Genomic DNA, 22,727 nt, shown 5'->3' on the forward strand with positions numbered 1-22,727 from the left:
AACCCTGTCTCTACTAAAAATACAAAAAATTAGCTGGGGCCGGTGGCCGGTGCCTGTAGTCCCAGCTATTCAGGAGGCTGAGGCAGGAGAATGGCATGAACCCAGGAGGCGGAGCTTGCAGTGAGCCGAGATCGCGCCACTGCACTCCACTCCAGCCTGGTGACAGAGTGAGACTCTGTTAAAAAAAAAAAAAGAAAAGAAAAGAAAGAAAGAAAGAGAAGAAAAGAAAGGGATAGACTATGTAAAAATGCTTTTTAGCCAATAACTCAATGTAAATTTGCTAACAATAATTTCTTTTGAGTAAAAAATGTGAACCTTTAGAAGTAAAATCAATTGCCCATAAGCAATTGAATGGGTCTGTGTCATTGAAGGAAACATCAATAGTACCTGAGTCCTTTCAGGCTGCAAAAACAAAATACTATAAACTGGATGGCTTATACACAACACAGTTTATTTCTCCTGGTTCTTGAGGCTGAGAAGTCTAAGATCAGAGCACCAGCAAATTGTCTGGTTTTGGGCCTGCTTTTGGGCCTGCTTCCTGGTGCATTGTCCACTCTCTTTTCACTGTAACCTCATATGGTGGAAGGGGCAAGGCGAATCTCTGGGGCCTCTTTCAGAAAGACACTAATCTCATTTGGAGCCCTTATGACCTAATCTCCTCCCAAAGGTCCCCACTCCTATTACCACGACCTTGGGGTTTAGGATTTTAACATATGAATTTTGGTGAGTCCAAAATGCATGGCATTGAGACTATGTGGCATTGAGACCATAGCAACTCGTAAAGAAAATTTAAATATTAATCTTTTCAGAATTTTCTCATTTTATAGGCACCAATCTGTAGAGCTTGGTTTTGAATTCTGTTATAAAACGTGAGGATTTTGCTCACACCATTATTAAGAAGGGAACCAACTGATCATTCACTTCGGTGTCATCTCATTTTTCAGCTCTTGCTCACTTCATAAGGAGACCACACAGAGTAATCAACTGAACTGTGAACATGTTAAAGATTCAGATTCGTGTTTTATATACTTTACGGGAGATTTGTGTTTTATATACTTTATGGGTCGTAGCGCAGTGCCTTGCATCTAACAAATTATATAAGAACTCAAAAATCATTTTTGTAATATATATCTTGTATTTGATTACATTATGGTATAAGAAAGGATACTTTTACATAATAAATAAATGCACTATAATTTTATTAGTAGTAAACTTGTCTCCATTTATAAAAGGTTTATAAAAGTTTCTGTATTATATTTTAAAAATAGTTTATCATCTATTACATATTCCTCCTCCATCCCAGCCCAATGTGTATTTCATGTATAGTTCTCAATACATTTATCAAATTATATTTGTGCTTTTATTAATTTTAAATGCATGTCAAAAGAACCATAATTTTGTGTTTAATTCACATTCATGGTAAAATATATTTTTAATCTTAAGTATTAAAGAATAAAAAAAGGCTGGGTGCGGTGGCTTATGCCTGTAATCCCAACACTTTTGGAGGCCGAGGCTGGTGGATCATGAGGTCAGGAGATCGAGACCATCCTGGCTAACACGGTGAAACCCTGTCTCTACTAAAAATACAAAAAATTAGCTGGGGCCGGTGGCCGGTGCCTGTAGTCCCAGCTATTCAGGAGGCTGAGGCAGGAGAATGGCATGAACCCAGGAGGCGGAGCTTGCAGTGAGCCGAGAACGCGCCACTGCACTCCAGCCTGGGCGACAGAATGAGACTCCTCCGTCTAAAAAAAAGAATAGAAAAAAAATGAGACATTGGATTATAAAATATATAACTGTTTTTAGAGAAAGCAGATAATTTTAGTAGATTTTCTGCTACAAGATGAAATACCTCACATCTTTCTAAGGGTATTAACCAAAGATGTATCTTCCATCTTGGTCTATGCTAGTGATAAGAGGTGGTATCTTTTCCTTCCCCCAGCTTAATTTAATTACTAATTGCATAAACAAGGAAAATTTATATATTAGCAGAAACGATTTTAACAAGTTGATCTTTAAAAAGATTAAACACCGAGGTTACATACAGGCAATAGAAATATATATAATTATGTATTTATTTATACTTTTTTTCTCTTTGAGACTGTTCTAGGCATGATGCCAGGCTCCTTGGAACTTGTCAATAATGGCTGTTAAATAAATAAATGAATGGGCTACTACTCATAAAACTATTGTCCCCTGTTAAATGGTTTTTATATATTCCCAACCCTGGTAAATTAGTCATGATTTTTCCATAGTATACTTGGAAGCAAATATTTTTGGCAATGAAAGTGTATTTCAAATAGAATTTTTACAGAACCAATATCAGATCAAATTTCAGGAAAGCAGTTATTGCAGTAGCTCAATTATTCTTTTTTGAATACATCAAAAGAAATGAAATAAGATTTAAAATAATAACAATTTTTAACCTTTAAAAAGATTAAGAATGAGTTTGTCATATTTAAACAACAACAATCTTGCTTTTTTAATTTAGTTATTCAAAAGGAATATTTGGGCACTGAGAGTGCTTGCTAATAGGGTTTGAAATATTCAACCAGGAATTTGGGACAATACAATTATAGTGAGCATGGTGTGTGGTGTGTATGTGTGTGTGTGTGCGTGTGCATAAAATTGTGTTGTATTTTGATTGTTTAATGCTGTTGCCTTCCTATAAATGTCCAGGATTCTAGGAGTTCTTAAGCAACATTATCATATACTACAAAAAATGCAAGCATCTCATGGCACTTAACATGCCAGTCCCTACCACTACTTGTATTTGGAGTAATATATTTTTAAAAAGTATACAGAGATGACATCTCTACATCCACTATTGGAAAATTTTTAATACCTTATTTCTCACATTGCTTCAAATATTAAACTATTATAATAGCCGGTTGCAATGGATAAATCATTGCTTAGTATGAGATGAGAAAAATGTGATTTTTTGATTTTCTTATTCTATTTTAAGATTGATCATCAATTGTAACATTTGTAAAAATAGTTTAGAAATGGGTTAATGAAAACTAGAAAAGGACAGACTTTTGCAAGATATGACTTGTATAAATACAAGAGAGATTATTATCATTAAAATTTAGCATTGATCTGCCTAGATAAATAAAATTACTGTTTTGTCAAAGTTATTGGTAGATAGTGGAAATCTGAAATCTAAAATTAATTAAGATTTAATCTTAATTAAATCTTTAATCTTAATTAAATCTTAGTCTTTTTTTTTCTTTATTGTGCTAATACTTGCTGTATCTGAAAATATATATGAAAATTGAGATCCTAGATAGATAGATAGATATAATTACTTCTTTATTACTGCCACAAGAATAACAATCACTTAGAATATTTACTCTACAGTTTTTGGACATATATTATAGGAAAATCCTAAAGACAGACTTTGCATCCTTTCTTTTAAAAGCAAATCTTGGCCAGGTGCAGTGGCTCATGCCTGTAATTCCAGTGCTTTGGCAGGTCAAGGTAGGAGGATTGCTTGAGTCCAGGAGCTGTAGACTAGCCTGGACAACATAGTGAGACCCCATTAGGAGGCTGACTCAGGAGGATTGCTTAAGCCCAGAAGTTCAACATTGCAGAGAGCTATGATCATGCTGCTACACACAAGCCTAGGCAACAGAGCAAGACCCTGTCTCTAAATATAAATAAATAAATGTAAATTTGACATTACTTATGAATAAAGGTGTTTTTTTGAAAGACCTACAAAATAGTATCATGGTATGCAGTTGATACCATGAGAGTAAATAAAATTATTCACAAAGAGAGCAGAGGAAGAGCTCCAGAATGGAACTGTGAGGAATATGGTTATTTAAAGCAAAGATACAGTAAAACAAATATAAAAATAAGTCTAGGGAGGCATTATTAGAGAGTGACATCAGCAAAAGCAGTAGAGTAAGAAAAATACAGGAGAGTAAGGACATCGACAAATTCTCTCCTTCATGAAAGCAACAAGAAAACTGGCAAAAATATAATTGTGAGAATCAAATTTTTCAAAAGCCTGACAGTTAATCAGAGGCTTGTAGTGATTCCTGAAGTTGTTTACTAAAGAAAAATATCTTTCTCTTAGTAAAAACAGCGGGATTTACGGCATTATAATTTGCTCTATTTCCCACTCCCTCTCTTCAGCTCTGTGGTGACAAAGTAAACCAATAGCCCCAAATTAGAGGACAAATCCACAACCTGGCAGCCACCAGAGGAGACAGCATGGAGTCTGAACTCCTTTAAGGCCTTTTTCTTTAAGAATGATCATTACTTGACTTGTCTGCAGGTTTTCTGGAATACACCATTTGCAAATCTATTTTTCTGTGACCTAACTTGGAGTTCACCCACCGCCAAAAGCCCTTTTCCTGGAGAAGTTTGTTTAAAACATTTAGAGTCAATTTTTTAACTTCACAGATGCCTAAGGCAATCAGTAATAGTGGGGACAAACAATATGCTTAACAAAAATGTTAAATGGAAAAGCATTGGAATGATATGTCCATATGGGTTTGGAAAATCGGCATATATTCCTGGTTATCTGGAAAGCCACATATATGGGCTGAATTTTTTTCTCCCAAAACTCACATGTTGAAGTCCTACCTGCCACTACCTCCAGACATGACTTTATTTGGAGGTAAGGTTTGTCACCTTACCAAGAGGTAATTAAGGTAAAACAATATGCCCTAATCCGATATGTGTGGTGTGCTTATAAGAAGTTAGAGCAGACACACATACAGAAAATATCATATGAAAAAACAGAAAGTGGACATCTACAAGCCAACAAGGAGACCCTCAGAGGAAACCAACCCTGCTGACAACTTGATCTTGGACTTTTAGAATTGTGAGAAAGTTAATTTCTGTTGCATTAGCCACCTGTTCATGATACTATGTCATGGCAGATCTAGCAAAGTAACACACCCAGGGTTGTGTGCATGCTCAGAAAAGACCTGAAAAGACCCTTAGCTCTCAACTCTGGCTGACTTGTAGGCCTCACACAAGTGAAAGTAAAGTCTAGAGTAATCAACTGCCTGACACAGTGTTGAAGGTATCAACCCATGACACAGAACCCCCAGCAAATACTGAGAGACTTACTGGCTCTAGAAGTTAATAAAATCCATGTTCAATTACTAGCTGATCTCTGAGCTAACCAAGTAGAATGGTCACATATTATACAGAAAGTAGACTTTACAGAATTAGCTCAGAAAAGTCCCTTTAAAAAAGAGCAACAACAACAAACTCTGGGGAGAAAAGACAATATGATTCCCAGAGTTATATTACTTAAAATGTACAGTGTTCAATAAAAGTTATAAGTTTCACAAAGGAACAAAAATGTATGGGCCAAACACAGAAAAAACGCAATCAATAGAAGCATGCTTAGGGAAACAAAGACATTGCAATTACGAGACAAAGACTTCAAATGAACTATTTTAAGCACATGTAAAGAATTAAAGGAAACCATGTACAAAGAGCTAAAAAGAAAGTATGATAATATCTCACCAAAAAGGAAATTATAAAGAGATAGAGATTATGAAAAAAGAACCAAAGAGTAATTCTGGGGATGAAAAGCAGCCTGACAGAAATGAAAAATTCACTAGAAGGTTAGTATTAGTTTCCTATGGCAACTGAAACAAATTACCACAAAGAACAGAAATCTATTCTCTAACAGTTCTGCAGGCCAGAAGTCTGGAATCAGTTAACTGAGCCAAAATCAAGGTGTGAGTAGGTCCATGCTACCTCCAGAAACTCTGGGGAAGAATTCATTCCTTTTCTCTTCCAACTTCTGGTGGCTGCCGGCATTCCTTCGCTGTGGCCGTGTCACCCCAATTCCTGTCTCCATGGTCACATTGCCTTCCTTCTTCTGTCTCTCATCAGATATAATTCTGCCTCTTTCTTATAAGGATGAATATCCTTGTATATTGTTGCATATAGAACTGCCCCTGATAATCTAGGATTATCTTCCCACACTCAATGTGAAGGATTGTATTCAGTATACACAGTCATCTAGTATTTTTAATAGAGAAGGAGGCAGAGTATTATTGGTTCAGATCAACGTAAATTGGTATATTTGTTGGTAGGAGGATGTAGAAGTTTATTTTCTGGTCATTGAAAGGAGAGATTTTGCAAGGGAAATAAAGAGAATGGTTTAGAAGCAGCAGCATGTAGCTACAAAAGCTCCAACGATGCTTTTCCACACTATTCTTGAAGCATGGAATATAAACAAATGCTTCTTGATAGAACAGAAAAAACTTCCTTAAAATCAGATGGTAGAAGAGAGCTCTGGAGTCATTGAGAAGATAGTTTTTTTTAAAAAAACTGTATTATTATAATTTTTTTTATTAGAATAAACTTCCCAGTGACCACAATGACAGTTTGGTCGAGCAATAATAATCAGAGATAAAGGATCACGAAGTCATATAGAGCCAACAGAATAGGGAGAAAAATGCTTCCATTCTGGAAGAAAGCAAGAATGACAGAATGAGAATCACTGGGGAAAGTGACTCAGAGTGCCCAGAACAGGACAGAACCTCTAGAACAGGGCAACAGCTAATAGATACTGTTATTTGTGATTCTGTGCTTACAGAAATCTCATTCTCATATTATCACCGAGATTGATGAGATTTTAAAACTGTGCCCATGAATCACTGCATATATCCCTGTGGTAGACAACTTAATGATGATGACTCTAAGTCCCAGTTTTACTTCACACTAAAATTCTGGCAGGAGAAATCTAAGGAATTTAATAATTGATCTTGTTATGATCATATGGTTTGAGATTTGGCAATGTCCTGAGTTGAATGACAGAGCTGGGAGCAAGTGATGATTGATGGTCTTCAGGAAGTGACAACAGCTTGGACACATCAGTTCCAGAAAGTCAGTTTCACATTCCTGAGCAAAACTCTGTGGATAAAAAGAACCATTTGATCTCAACAAGCAGGCCCAACTTCTGTTGGAGAAGCCTATGTAAGTGAAGACCTGGACAGGAGAAGTAGCCTACACTATGGGTTTCTGGGACAAGTAGTTGGACACAAAGGAAAAAATTTGCATGAAAAGAATATAGGAACACACTAGCTTTCCTGGACATAGGTTCTAATATAATATCCAGGTACACATGGTACATTTATGGTAATTTCTCAGTCGTGACACACAAATTTTAGATCTGAACAAAAGGTATTGTAGATTAATGACATGTAGGTGAAAGTAGAGTGAATTTAACTTGGTGTGTAACCAATTCAGGAAACACTCTAATTGAAGAAAAAAATGTGATTGTTTAACTTTTAGACAGAAGTTTTTTACTGCTAAGAAAAATTCACAAAACCTGAAAGGTGATGTTTTCCCTCAATAAAAGCAATAAGATTGTAGTTCACAGTTGAATTTTCATATTTTCTTACACCTAAAGCAATAAGGATACATTTGGTTAAAAATTGCTATCAGATATCAGACTTTTATAAATACAGATTTGAAACTTAATATTTTGGAAGTGGCCTTTGTTTTCAGGTTTAATACAAAAGAATTCCACCTCTGAAAGTTGGACTGAATAGATATGAAGCCTTACAAGTATTGACTATAAATCTATAAATGTCTATCTTCTTATAATCTTCACTGTGTGATATCTAAAGTCTTATGTTTTGTTGCCAAACATATTTAGCTTAGCATTGCTATTTTGTACTTGTAGGTAACAATGATTAGAAATGCTCCTTTTTGTAAAGTCTACATTTTTGTTCTTATTTGTAGTTTGGTTGCCACAAAGGAAACAGATAGTGCAAGATCTCGAAGTGCTCCAATGTCACCTTCTGATTTTCTGGATAAATTAATGGGGAGGACATCAGGATATGATGCAAGAATCAGACCCAATTTTAAAGGTAATTGTTCTATTTGTTACTTTATATGTGTGTTTTAAATATACTTCAACAAGGCACAATTTTAAATTGATTCCACAAGAAATTCTAATGCTTATTTTCAACAATCTTCCAAATACTGCATTAGTCACAGATGTGTCTTGAAAAAGAAATCCATTCCCATGTTCTCAATTATCATAATTTGCCTTCTTTGGCCTAGCTATGTTTTTTTTTTTCCTTCGCTAGCTGTTACAATACTTCTTATCTTGACCAATGATTTTAGGAATATACATGTATGTATGTATCTTTTATTTAATTATTATATCAGTTTTCTAAATAACTGGAATGAAATCTACTTTAACTGCTAGTGATGCACTTTCCCATTTTTTAAATCTGCCACTGTAGTACTCTCTATATTGTGAGGAATCTAACCATTGTTGAATTCACCTATTGGGAAATAGGCTGGATTGCTAACTGACAGCCTTTGAAATATATAAGACATTATTCCACCTACCAAATTCTTTACCTGAATTTCTAGGAAAGAATGTAATTGTCAACTATTTAAGACTACCACTTTTTATTCTTCTGTTTAATATAGTTGTAACTAACATGTTTATATAAGGATATGTAACTTAGCCAGAACCACAATATATCCTGTAATTTCACTTTAATGGTAAAATATTAGAAAGCTGCTTCCAGACCCCAACTAATTTAATATGTCCTTGAATATTACTTTACCCAGTAAAGAAAATAAACAAAGTTAAAGAACATAGACTTTTTTCATGGGATTCGGTTAAGTTATTTCATTGCTAAAGTTTAAAACAGTGTTGTCTATAATGACCATTTTTCCTGAATTTGTCCTTATGGAAGAAAAAAAGAATTGCTTAGCAGTGGGTGAAATAATTAACTAGAATGGAGTAAAAAATATCAAGGTTGGGTAGCAGTAGCAAAAGACATAAAACTCACTGATAATGTCTGAGTAGAAAATTATGAATGGATCCAATTTTAGAATGAATTTAATATTTAAATTGTGGATCACACTTCTTGATTTGTTTTTAAGCTTTTCAACCATAAATATTTTTAACTTCAGGGGAAAAACATGGAGTACAAGCTGTGCAAAAATAGTACAGCTTATGGGGTACAATATACAAATAAAAATGAGAAATTTCAGTATTTTAATGATCTCTTCCAAATTGAGGGAAAGCAGTATTCCTGTGAATCCACTGAGAACTAATTAGTAATTGATCTTGAAAAATATGAAATTGTCATTTAAATAAACCACAAGAAACATAATCGGGAATTAGCAGATTCATTATGGTGAGTCCATATTCAGTGAATCAGAAGTATTGCTTTCTTTTCACTGAAAATTAAAGAAGAAAATGCATTCTATTTTTAAATGTCTGTGAATATTTAAAAATCATGTAAGCAGTCTCAGCAGATATTTTAATAAAACTGCAGATAAGTTACTAACCACACAATTATGGCCTCAGAGCTTTGCCATTCTCTTGGAAAGTTTAGTGTTGGTTTATTATTTTAACAGTTTAAAAGACAATAGAAACATTAAATTATTTTAAAATGTGATTATTACTATTTATATATAAGCTCAGGAAAGGACCCCAAGGATTTGGTGTTGCTTAAAACAAATACTGATTCTTTTCTAAATAAAAATGCATTCCTAAAAATAAGCTGATCACCAAGCCAGATCAGAGGTGATTAGATTTTGGGGGAGATTAAAATTCATGCTTACACCCCAGTGTCACTAACTGAAGAAAAAGAAAAACAGAGATTTTCTCTCATTGTTTTTCAAAATATCTTGTGCTCTAAACATTAGGAAAAAAATGCAGGCTGCATTGAATAACCAAAAATAATATTATCAATTATACAAAAATAATAGTTTAATGGGTTAGTTTTTAGCTAACACTTTTTACTTTTTCATCTTTTGCAAGGGTCAAACATTATTGACTTCAGCAAACATGCTTATAATTCCACTTCCTAATTAAGCATATTCAACTCTGTTTCATTTCATTGGATAAAATAACATCATAATCTTTTGACCATCATTTCATTGCCCAATATTGGAATATAAATAAAATAGTCTTTACGTGCCATTTCTTCCTTATGGCTAACAGGAGGATATGTAGGTGCTAACAAACTGAATCCAATACCTAACAGAAGATAATTACACAAAAGAAAGTGAGAACGATCAGCCCTTGTGTTGTCATGTACCAGGGGTCCACCTCACCTCAGGCAAAAATAAACTCATCAAACATAGAAGTAGAAAATGAGGAACCTGTTCTCCTGATAATATTTCAATCATTTTTTTTTCTCAGTGGTAGCTCACATGACTAAAAACACAATCCCTTGCCATGCTGATTTTGTACCTTTCCCCACATCAATGTTTTTGGAAGAAATCTAGTTAGCTCATCAAATGAACTAATTTAAAATTGGTGTTATGTATGCTTTCCCATTCAATTGTCAAAGACAATGAATTAATAGTAAGCGAGTTTAGAGACACGAATATTAGTAGTATTATATTATATTAAAGTTTTTAAAATAAGCATAATTATCTAAAAGAGTTTTAAAAGAGGAATGGGGGTTCATGCCTCTAATCCAAGTGTTTTGGGAGGCTGAGGCGGGAGGATTGATTGAGGCTAGGAGTTAGAGACCAGTTCTGAGACACCCATCTCGCCAAAAAAACAAAAACAAAAACAAACAAAAACTAGTCAGGCATAGTGGCACACACCTTTAGTCCCGGCTTCTCGGGAGGCTGAGGCAGGAGGATTGCTTGAGCCCAGTTGTTCGAGGTTACAGTGAGCTATGGTTGTGCCACTGTACTCCAGCATGGGTGACGGAGCAAGAGTCTATCTCCAAGAAAAGAAGAAGAATGGGAATTGTAATATACGTAAAAATATATTACAATAACCAAAATTATTTGATCCTCCTTCTTAAACACAGAGAAATATAACATACCTAGATAAGTGATCAGTTCATAGAAAAGTGCTTATAAAATATGAAAGCATTGGAAAATACCTATATGTTTGCCTTCTCTAGAATTCATAAGTTTTGTAAAAGGCAAACATAAAATTTCACTATGGACATTATCAGACAATTAACAGAAAAGAAATGGAAATGTTTAATCTCATTAGCCAAAAGCAAAGTGTATAACAATAATATGACATTTTTACCTTTCAAAGATATAAAAATAAGCAATGTTCCAGTATTATTTAACCGAAATTATAAACACCAAAATTATGGTGTTTGTTTCTATTGTTCGGTCACTTCTCTTTAAAAAGTACACTTTAAAAAAATCTCACCTCTTGAAGACTAAGTAGTTTAATGTTATTAAAACGTACCACAGAAAAGTATAAATACATACTTCTCTTAAAGCACTTTAAATTGGTATTGACCATGGATAAGACAGCCTCTTCCATTGAACATTATTTAAATCAATACTGAAATAAGTTAAAATAATTAGGTGCTTAACTCATTAACATTATCTTTCCTTTTCACTGATTAATCTGTTCTCTTCCTTTCCAGAGTAGTATTAATTTATCTGAAACATTTTTGAGAATCAGATTTCTCCGATAATGATCCTGTGCCTTTAGGATAATTTGACATAAGTATAAAAACTACTTCAAATTTCTATTATATCTTAGTCCTATTAAATATAATGATTTTAAAAACTATTATTTAAAAGGCATTTAATAATGACATATGGGTTTAGAAATGTTCTGAGAGCTGCTAAAAAGAACTAGAAAGTAAAGCTGCAAATATCACTCAACTAGTTGATCATGCAATAGAAATTAGAATTTTGTCCAAGTCATTATTTCAAAAATGTGGTCTTAAGGAGGAGAAATGTTATGTATAGAAATGGTTATTTTTATGTTTACTTTGGCAAAGGTCATTGGTAAGAACAGTGTATTTGCCTCTAAGTTTTGATGTTATCAGAGGTTCTTTGTGTTTCTCACGTCAAATCAAGTTAGCTTGTTATTGTTTTATCCCATGATGTGACTGAGAAAAATATATGACACATTGTAAAGGCAAAAAAAAAAAAAAAAAGAAAAGAAATAGTTATTTTTATTTTGAAAATGAAAATAATAGGTAGATTGCACCACTTTTTCTCAGAATTTTGAAATCTTTCCTCTTTAGAAGCCCTTTTGGTTAGGGAAAAGAACAGAAACAGAACTGGCCCAGTGAGAAAGTACCACGTCCCCAGGCACAGACTACAGGCCGTGGTGCTCACTGGACGGCACTGCCTAATGGTGTTACAGAGTTGGAGGGACAGATGAAGAATTAAGGGAAGACTTAATAATCCTTGAAAATGGTAGCTTCTTTATATATATATACATACACACACACACACACACACACACACACATAAATTAAAACTTGAAAACTAAAGAGTAGGATATTCTAACCTTGTTTCCATTCACTGAAAAACAAAATAAAATAAAATAAATTAAAATAGATTTTCATTTTCAAGACAGGAGTAATGCTTATATATTTTCTGATTTCTGGTTTTTCTGATTTTCTTAAATTAATAGACTTGTTTTAAAGAGCAGTTTTAGGTTTACAGAATAATTGATTGGAAAGTGCATATTTGCCCTCTCCTCCTCAACAGTGTACCCTGTTATTGGCATCTTCATATTCATGTGGTATATTTATTATTATTGATGAACCAAGGTTAGTACATTATTATTAACTGAAGTTCCTAATTCACATTAGAGTTCATTCTTTGTTCTGTACATTTTTTATGGGTTTTGACAAATTCATAAAAACGTGTGTTTATCATTACTGTATCATACAGAGTAATTTCACCGCCCTAAAACCTCCTGTGCTTGCGCTCTGAATATCTCTCTCTCCCACTTCCCCTCATCTACCCCCAGTCTCTGGCAATCAATGATCTTTTCACTATCTCTAGAGTGTTGCCTTTTTCAGGAAGTCATATAATTAGAATCATACAGTATCTAGACTTTTCCAATTGGCTTCGTTCAGGTAGCAATACGCTTTTCGGGTTCCTCTGTGTCTTTTCTGGCTTGATGTCTCATTTCTTTTTATCACTGAATAATATTCCAGGATAGTCTCTTTTGTATGCATCTGACATTAAAGAAACTTTATACAATTATCGAGCTGCAGAATTCTAGCTCAGAAGTTTGCAGATGTTGATTCATTGCCTGCTGACATTTAATATCATAAAGAAGTCAAATCTCATTTTGATTTCTGCTCCTTTATATATAGGCTATTTTTTTTCTGCCTATCTCTGGACATTTTTCAGTAGGAGGATTTTTGCTTATGCTGGCACTGTTCTGTGATATTTCTGTAAAACAATACTTCTTTTTTTAAAAAAAAAATTCTGCTATCTTCCCCTGTCATCTGTGCCCAGCACATTTCACTCATCCCCTTCTCTCCTTTCTACTTTCCCTCTACATTTAAAGAGAATTGTTCAGATTTGTCCTCAGAATCACAGATTTGATATTACAGGGTACCATTTATCCAATTTTTGAATGTTTAGGGAGATTTTAACTCTGTAATTGTGTTTTGATCTCTTCACAATCCTCTTTATCCTAAACCATTTTCCCTGAATGCGAAGTTGTGGACGTTGTGTTACAAATTGCTACGCAGGTGTTAATTTGTATGTTTATTTGTTTGTCAGTTTTGTTTATGACAATAGTAACAATCATGTACCTGAAGTTGCTAAAAAAATGTCTACAAGTGTCAGTGATGAAAAGCAGCAGTTCACCCTCAACACTCACGATGCACAGTTCCACTTCTCTGAGGCAAACACTCCAAAAAAAAATGTATTTCTGTTGATTGTCTGTTCCAATCTGTTTGATTGCTTTCTAGGCCTTTCACAATGCAGGCATTACGAGATTCCTTTGCCCTAACTAAACTGATAATTTAATGCCTCGTTTATTGCATTCTGCCCCTTTTGTTTTTCTTCTCTGCCCAATGACTTGTTGTGTCATCCTGCAGGATAAATTATTTATATTGTTCATTCTCTTTAAACCACTAGTTTTCTTATGTGTGATAGAATGTCTGTGACTCAGGAAGAATTGAGGGGTGATTAGCTTGGGTGGGATAGGAGGGCCATTTTTCTGCTATTTCTCTACCTCGAAAGGGAACTCTGACGCAGGCTGCATTGCTCTGGCCGGAGCTTTGCTTAGGTGAGTGTTGAGATTTGACTAGGCTTTATTCTTGGGTCCTACAGATGGTGAAATAGAGCAGGCGTTAGGTTTGATGTACTGTCAGGTACTATGTTTGCCCTAATCATCAATGAAGTTATTTCCATTTCCTCAAAAATTCCATAGGGCTAAATACCAGGACACCGTTGCTCAACAGAAATACAGAGGGGAAGCAGGAAGCTTTCAAGACAGATGCCAGGCCCTCTCCCTGGGGTCCTCTTCTCACTCCCCACCTCCTTCTCCTCTCCATGCAGTCCCTGCTTGCTTTTATTTTAGGCTTGCCTCTGTTTCATTTGTCAACCATTTTTATCTACCTCTATATTTTATGTCATTAAACTAATTATAATTTTTCTCCTATTCTTTTTGGTATGATACATTTATTCTCATCAAAATTTGATTATGTAACATCATTTTTATGTCTTCAGAGAAAAAGAAAATGATGTTCAATTCTCTGTCTTGAAACAGAAGTTTCTAGATGTCATCTGAAACTAGAAGCATGTTTAACATAAAACAATTGAATTGCAAGTAAAAGTACATTTATAAGACAACAAAACATTATTTCACTAGAATATTTTACCAATCACAGCTGGATTTTACTTCTTTCTTTTGATCCTAATCTTGGTCTCCCTCTGTTGGTCTCTTATGACTCTTAAGCGCAACTTCAGAAAGTACTCTCTCAGTAATCACCCAATTCTGTTTTCCTCCCAAGTATTCACTGCATTTTTGTTAAGTTTTCTTATGTTATCTCCAGTGGCCACTCTCTTTTTATGTAGATATAACTTTTGTTTGCCTTCACAATGTATTTGTGGTTTCTGTCTTTTACCCTTAAATATTTCACTAATCCTTTTCTCTCTTCATCACAAATTTACTCTTTCTAGTACTCTATTCTAAAACACCATCTACGCCAAAGGTGGCATGTGTACCCAAACTCATTTTCTACATGTGCTTTTATTAGGGTAAATGTTAGCATTGTAAAGGTCTCCTTTATCCACTTTTACCATTCCTATCCACCAAGATACTATTGTTCTTGAATAACGTTTACAATTATTTTTGAAAAAGGTACATTTCTATTTGAATTATTACTTAAAAACTCATTTTAACAAGAAGTATCTCTTGAATAATAAGCTTTCCTAAAACTATACATATTCATTTGAAATGTTGATGGAGTTGGAATCTGAACCCTGCATTTTTGGTTGGTATTTGCTTTTTGTTGTTAATGAATTCGTTCTGTAGTAATTATTTCTCTTTTTTGTATTTTACAATAATCTCAAGCTAACGGAAGTGTTATAAGTACAAAGGCTTTTTCTGAACCACTTCAATGTAAGTTGTTGACCTGATGCCCCAGTACTTGAGTATTTACTACAAATAAAAACATTCTCGTCGATAATCACAATCTAACCATTATAACAAGAAAAGCAGTTGAATATATGGCTGCCATCTAATTTGCTGATCTTTATTCAAATTTCATCCATTATCTGATAATTTATGATAAAAGGATTCAGTTTAGAACCCCTTCATATTTTATTGGTCATTTCTCATAGTCTTTTTCAGTCTGAACCAGCACTTTATTCTTTCCGTGACTGTCAAGATGTTGACATTTAAAAAATATTCTTATTCAGTTATTTAAAAGAATATACCTCACTTTGCGTTTGTCTAATGCTTCCTCATGATTCAAGTTAGGTAGTACATTTAGCAGGGATATTACAGGAATGATGATATGTTTTGACTGCCTTCTATCTGATGGTGGACCATGGCAGATTTTGCCATTACTGGTTATGTTTACTTTGATTACCTGATTAAGTTGGTGCCTGCCAGGATAGTCTATATATACCCACATATAAGCATAAATAAACACACACATATGCATGCGCACACACACAAACACACACACACATTTATACACCAATTTTCATCTATACTTCTGTATCTTTTGAAAACCATGAGTTCACACTGATTATCTCAATACCATATGTTTAGTCTAGTTCCTAAGTTTCCATACTTTAACTTCCTCTTCCAACAGCAAGAAACCAGGCTCCCATTATTCTCAATATAATTACTTATTTAATCAATATGTAATGAATCTCCCTTGCTTGCTGCTACTTCTTCTTTTACACAAGTGCCTTCCTTGGCCTGGTGGGACTCTGAAGACTTCCTCAGGTTCATCTCCTTGTGTAGATGCCTGTTCAGACTCCATCCCCGCAAGCCAGGATGGCCCCATGGAGACACACACCTTGCCCATCTATGGTTCTAATACCCAACACCAGGCTTCCCTATCATGGGCACATTCTCCTCTCTCACTGGGCCTCCAACATTTCCTGCAGGTGGAATTTCTCCACAATATCCTTCTCTCCTGCCTGAGGTTACTACAATCCCCTCAGCCATCCCAGCACTTAAGCCTATTTTGCACTGCCCAAACAAATGGCTTTAGTGCAGCATTTGGGGGAAGGAAAGAGAAGCGAAGGGAAAGAGAAAGGGGAAGAACAAATAGGATTCTGCTTCTATGCCATGCTTTATAAACCTTTTTAAAGAACCTAACAAATAATTTAAAATCCAGATTTTAAGTCACCAAATATGCTTTGTAAATAAAAAATAAAATAACATCTCTCCTTGTGACATGTGTGTGCATTTATCTAAAATAAAACAAGTCTCTAGTTAGAATTATTTTGAAATTTAGTCTTTTAATTGCATTCTGTATCTATAAAAAGGATAAAACTTTAATACAACATTACATGAAAATTTCTTTCATCATTTTTATGAACAACTGAGCTGTTTGTTTGTTTTCTTACTTGCTCTAGATCTGCCTAGTGAACGATTTTTCCCCAATATGAATAACAATAATATCATTGCCAAGATTTTGCATTGTACTTTGCTATTCTGCCATCACTTCATGTCTTAAACTAAAGGGCCACCTTCTATTTCTTTAAAATAACATCTAAAAGAAAACTTACTGCTGAAAACATCTGCAACTACTGTCATTTGTTTTTAAGGACTATGCCTAAAGTCGTGAACAATTTAAAAGCACAATTTGCCATATAGATGCTATGGCAGTTATTTGCTCTGTTGCTTAACATAGGAGTGTATTGGATAGATATAACAGCTTTTGCATTGGCACAGAGAAGTAGCAGATTGGCCAAGAATGCTAAACAGGTGCTCTCTGTAATGGTAATAGAAGATTCATAATCTTCTCTGAGCTTCGTTCTCTACACAATTTTTGAATGTCTATGTCAAAGCTAGAATAGAAAGGCTACTCCAAGATTGCTGCAGTAATCTCACATGGACCAGAAACCCAAGGGGTAGAACGTGGTACCTTTAAAACATTATGATGCCGTATCCTTTTCATTCTTTGTAATCTAACTCCAAGGACTGTCATTGTCCTAGGGGGTCAAGTCACTTCTGTCCCCACCTCAGACTATTATCATAAATTTCTGTTTTTTCTGTCTCTATGCTTTTGCCTATTCATGCGAACATTTATGAGTCATGTTAGTTCCTACACTTCCAAAGTCAAGAATCTGTTATGGCTCCAAAGCTTTCTTAAAGTAAATCCCAAATAACCTTGTTATTACATTGAAGAGACTCCATTCCATGATCTGAAATCATTTTTATTTCCAAACTGATTTTTATTTGAATATTTTAAAATTTTAAGTTATTCTTATTTATTCATGTGCATCTATCTATCTGCCTTTTAAGTAAGTGTCTACCATAGTTTTGGAATTTGGAGTTAGGATGTGATGTCCAAATTCATTCACCCTTCTTTCTGCTGAAGAAGAAAATATATACACAAGCAAATAGTCAAATGGGAATGAAATCACACTTTTTTACGTTCTAATATCCACGCAAGGAACATGTTATAACCATATGGAGAATAAAGTTTAGGCCTGAGACGATTGTGAGCTACTTTATTTGCACATGAAATTTAGGTTTTGAAACCAGATGACTTTTCAGCTTTAGGAAGAGCTTTCTGCTGCTTCTTGGAGGACTGTTATGGAGGCTGAGGCTGGAGCCTGTTTCAAATACAGTGAGGCATTATGATCCCAGCTATTAGTGAAAGCCTAAATTAGTCAATTCTTTGACCATTATTCTTCTGTGGAAACATGTCATTTTCTTTATTTCATCCATACGCCTTACTATTTGAGCCTCTGGTCAACTAGGGATGTCAGCACCATATTTCAGAAAGAAAACAAAAATATCAGAGGTTTCCTCCTCCAAAGACTGTACCTAACACTGCTCTTTTCAGAACCTTCCTGGAGTCATTAGGATGTGCCACACAACACTTGCTCCCAGGGGACACTGAAATGTATCAGAACGCATTTCACTAACTTCAGAACCTTGAAGCCTATGCTGAATTTTTGCCTCCATTTGCTCTTTCACCACTATTATCCATAAACATACAGAAACTAATTAAATTTATAAAACGAGAGAAAATATATTATAGAGCATACCTCATCCTTTATTCAATGCCTGTGGCAAATTAAAATCCAACAAATAAAAACTCTTTCCCTTTCTAAACTAAAATAAGAAAAATTATCTCCCCACTCTTTTATTTATTTCTGTTTCAGCCACAAAGATCCCAATCTGATGGAGATAGCATGTTCTAGTAGTAGGTTCCCCCTGGGCCGTGTTTCCCCAATGGCACCCAACGGGTGTAACCCATCAGCATTTTATTTGCCGGTGATTTAACCCAATTCTGATGTTCTTATGTTTTCCTTTTACCAGAGAGCATGGCAGAATTTATCTCAAGCCAAATAATGTTCCTCACATTCATATTGCTATTCCAATAAAAAAAGTTAGTAGGATTGTAGTATTATCTGGGGGAACAAGAGAATAACCTAGAAAATATGAAAGATTGGTTTTAGCTTTTCAAGGATGCCAGTTAGCCTACAGATACTTTTCAGAGTTCATATTAGACTCACATTAAAAAAAAATTAACTTCTGACAATTGTAACCTCATACTTTTTTATGATGGAATTTTGTTTTAATCATGGAGTAAACTATGTATATTCCTCTCTCATATAGTGACATATAAGACACTGCTCTCATCTTACAAATTTTAGAAATTTGTAAACTCTTAGAAATAAGCAATGAAGATATTTTAAAATACTCATTAGTAACTAAATACAGCACCTTCAGGATTCAGGCCTTTTCTTAGGTTCTTATCATTACATGTTCATCCTTCATATTTAAAACAATTTAACTTCTATATCGGTTTGAATTATATGTTCTAGACATTCCCATATTTAGTAAACTTTAGGCCCTTTCTAAGTATATAGCAGCTACTCTGTTTTATTAACAGTGTTCACCAAATTTATAATAGGCAACTCTTCTACTGAAATTAATAGCCTTGAATTTTCAATGCTCCCAAGCCCTGACTCCTATCTCTGTATATTTCTATTTCTAAGAAAATCTCTGTTAGCCCTGTAATATAGTGGCCATTTTCAAGTTGGTAATTCCTTAGGACAGTCATTTCCAAACATTCTTGCACATTATAATGACCTAGGAAACTTTAAAAAATACTGATGCCTTGGTTGCATGCCATACCAACCAAAGTAGGTGAGAATCGGGTATGCATATTTTATAAAGATTCCTCAGTGATTTCAATGTGCAGCATAGAATTTAAAGGACTTTGAAACCTAGACTTTTATTTTTAAATAATTTCATTGATTTTTCCTCTACCTTAATGCAGCAAGATAAATAGCCATCTAGAGAATAGGTTGAAAAGCAAATTAAGATGAAAATCATGAACCAGTAATCAAATACATGTAAATTGCAACCTCAAATGATATTTTAGACCATTCTAACTAATGAAATAGTTTTTTAAAAAATATTGGAACAAATGAAACATCCTAGTTATTTTCAGAAAGAAAAACAGGTCATCTACAAAATGGCTTTGGACTTTTCAATGGCAATGCTGAAAAATAGAAAATAATGAAAAATTATCTTCAAAATAAATAAGAAAAAAACATTTCCAGCCTAAAAGTTTCTACTAGCTATACATTAAGTGTGAATGCAAAACAACAACAACAACAACAAAAACAGACATTTATGGACAGGGACTCTCTCAAAAGCTTCATAACCTTATGCAGCATTTGTCAAAATATTGCTGAAGCATATGTTCCACTAAAATGAAGAAATGAACCAAGAAAGAAGTGTGGGACCATGAAAGAGGATCCCACAACAGAAAGCTATGGAAGTAATTCCTAGCATGATTGGGAGGTCATAGAACGATTGCTTTGAACCAGAGCAAAACATTCTCATTACATTCCTCTGTAAATCCAGAGGAAGGTAAAGTTCATAGAGCAACTGATGGATCTGTATATACGGAATCAAAATTTAGACATTTCAGCGCTTGTCGATAAGTTAATGATTCAAGTGAAGAAAGCTATGTGAAATATTATACATGAAACAATTGCCAGTCTCAGGAAATTTTTCTGCAGGAAAGGAAAAAGTAAGCATAATATACTCTATTGTTTGGCTTGGGTAAATATCTACCTTGTCATATTAATGTAAAAAGTGATTATTGAGCTAACAAAAAAGACCAAGCCTTTTTTCATATAGAAATATTGGATAATGGGAACATAGAAAAAAAGGCTTGTATTAGTAGAGGTAGGGATGATGTATGTAAAAAGGCTAAATCTTCATCTTCTTTGTGGGCATCAGAAGATGTGACTAAAAGAAAAAACATATTATGTAGAGAAACTGAGGTAAATATCCAAAGAATTGATTAAATGAATTGAAATAATTATCTCTGAAAAGAGAGAAACAGAAATAAGGCAAGGGGATACTAGGCATTTTTGTAGCAAACTTTGTAAAATCAATTTACTCAAAAATTATACTCAGGTTGAAAAAAAGAAAGAAATTAGGCTTAGATATCAGTTTCTGTATGTGGTGTTCCCTGACTAACTTAGGTAAAGTGTAACTCAGATAGAGCTATTTTAGCCCCTAGCCAAAATATTTTTATGTTTCTATATATATAGGTGTCTGCCTAATAACAAAGTTTGTGGCCAGATAATGAAATGTTCTGAATGTCATGTAAACAAAATGGTGGGAAAAGAATGATTTTTAGAATGAGAGCAATGGTTCACATTCTAAATACGAGCATCTTATGTAGGCTCACTGTGCTTTAATTCCCTAAAGCATAAATGATGGAATATTACCTTCTCTCAGAGTTACTATGGGTTAAATATCTATGAATCAGCTAATGTTGTAAGCAAGAAACTTACAACAATTTACCGATTTCTGCTCCTCCTTCTCTGCTAGAGGATAATCTCTTTGTGTCTTCTTCAGTTTTGTGTGCAAAGGTTTTGGGTATTTAGTAAAGGAATGAATAAATGGGACTTATGAAAATGAAAATCCTTGACTTTATGATGAATACTAAATCTGGCATTAATAAGAAATTTCCAGAATGGAGGAATGAGAAACTCAATAAGTTCACTTCTCCAAAAAAGCAACAAAAACACTGGCAACATTATCAAGATTAACCGTTACATCTCTTAAAATTGATTGAAAGCTTACAACAACTTTAAGAGTGTTTATTCAAGAAAAACTGATGAATTTCTGTAAGAACAGAAGGCATATTAAGTTGGCCTACCTTCCCAGTTCAACAGCAGCCTTGCAATCCAGTCGCCTCTAAACAGTAGAAGTTGTAAAACCACCAGAAGCTGGCTAACCAGGTTTGGAGTTCCTCAGAAGGTCCATCCCCAGAGCTTTGCCACTATTCTGCCTGTCTGGTAGCTCCCGAGAAAAGCCTCGCTCAAAGGGCTTTCCATTATTTGACTTGACTGAGAACTCAGACGGTGGGAAAAATTTCTATCTCTAGGGCATTTGTGGAAAATAATCAGAAGATTGTTTAACATTGTATCTGCCTAAGGCTGTGACACTAGTTGGGGCAAGTAAGAGCCTAAACAAAAATTATAAAGGACCTGGAAAATTCGATGTTCTTAGGCAGTTCTGAAAAGCTCTAACATATCTTTGCAATCTGGAGTTTACATTTGCATATAGGGCTTTGTGCATGCCCAGGGAAGTCCTCAGAGAGTCCCAGTATCTCACCTCTGGTGGACCTCAGGTCCTGTGCAAGTAGGAAGTGAAGGGTAAGGTAGAGTTGTAAACTAACTGAGCACTGAAGACATGTCCCCAAACCCATGGAAGACCCTTGGCAAGAGTGGAAGATTTATTGGCTCAAGGCTTTAAAGAAATCTCTAACCAAATATTAGTTTACCACTAAACTCACTAAACAGAGATTTCAGTGGCTGTGTACTCTAGGGAAATGAAAACTTTACCATATTGGCCCAGGTAAGTCACTAAAGAAGAAACAACAACTGCAAGAAAAACCACCAACCACAAACTGTGGGTTGGAGGTGGGAAGACCTGGTTTCCAGAGTTGCCACATTATGTTATCTATTCAATTTTCAACAAAAAAAATATGAGACATGCAAAGAAATAGAAAAGTATAGCCCATGCAGCGGGGAAAAGATCAATAGAAACTATCCCTGAAGGAGCTTAGATATTGGACTTACTGCATCAGGCATTTACAGAGCCATTAGAGACATCTAGATTTTAAAAACTAAGACCAAGAGAAGTAAAAAAATGATCAGCATCAGTGTTCCTTGTGAACCTTGTGATTCTCAATACACATTGTTGTGTGGAATTATTGCTTCAATTGTGAGCATCTCTTTGTGTGTGTGTGTATGTGTGTGTGTATATGTGTGTGGTGTGTGTGTATATA

The 22,727-nt window shown here is 34.6% G+C and overlaps 1 protein-coding gene across 2 annotated transcripts in view; it reads left to right on the forward strand.

The window, feature by feature from the left end:
* The window catches only part of GLRA3 (glycine receptor, alpha 3), a 206,236-nt gene that overhangs the window by 49,402 nt on the left and 134,107 nt on the right, over positions 1–22,727 (forward strand). For both annotated transcript variants that reach the window (XM_011968674.1, XM_011968675.1), the window contains exon 2: positions 7,723–7,850. In XM_011968674.1, coding sequence (XP_011824064.1) covers positions 7,723–7,850 — 128 coding nt within the window. The remainder of the gene's footprint in view (positions 1–7,722; positions 7,851–22,727) is intronic.

Source organism: Mandrillus leucophaeus, unplaced genomic scaffold (assembly GCF_000951045.1).
Source record: "Mandrillus leucophaeus isolate KB7577 unplaced genomic scaffold, Mleu.le_1.0 Scaffold856, whole genome shotgun sequence".
NCBI lineage: Eukaryota > Metazoa > Chordata > Mammalia > Primates > Cercopithecidae > Mandrillus > Mandrillus leucophaeus.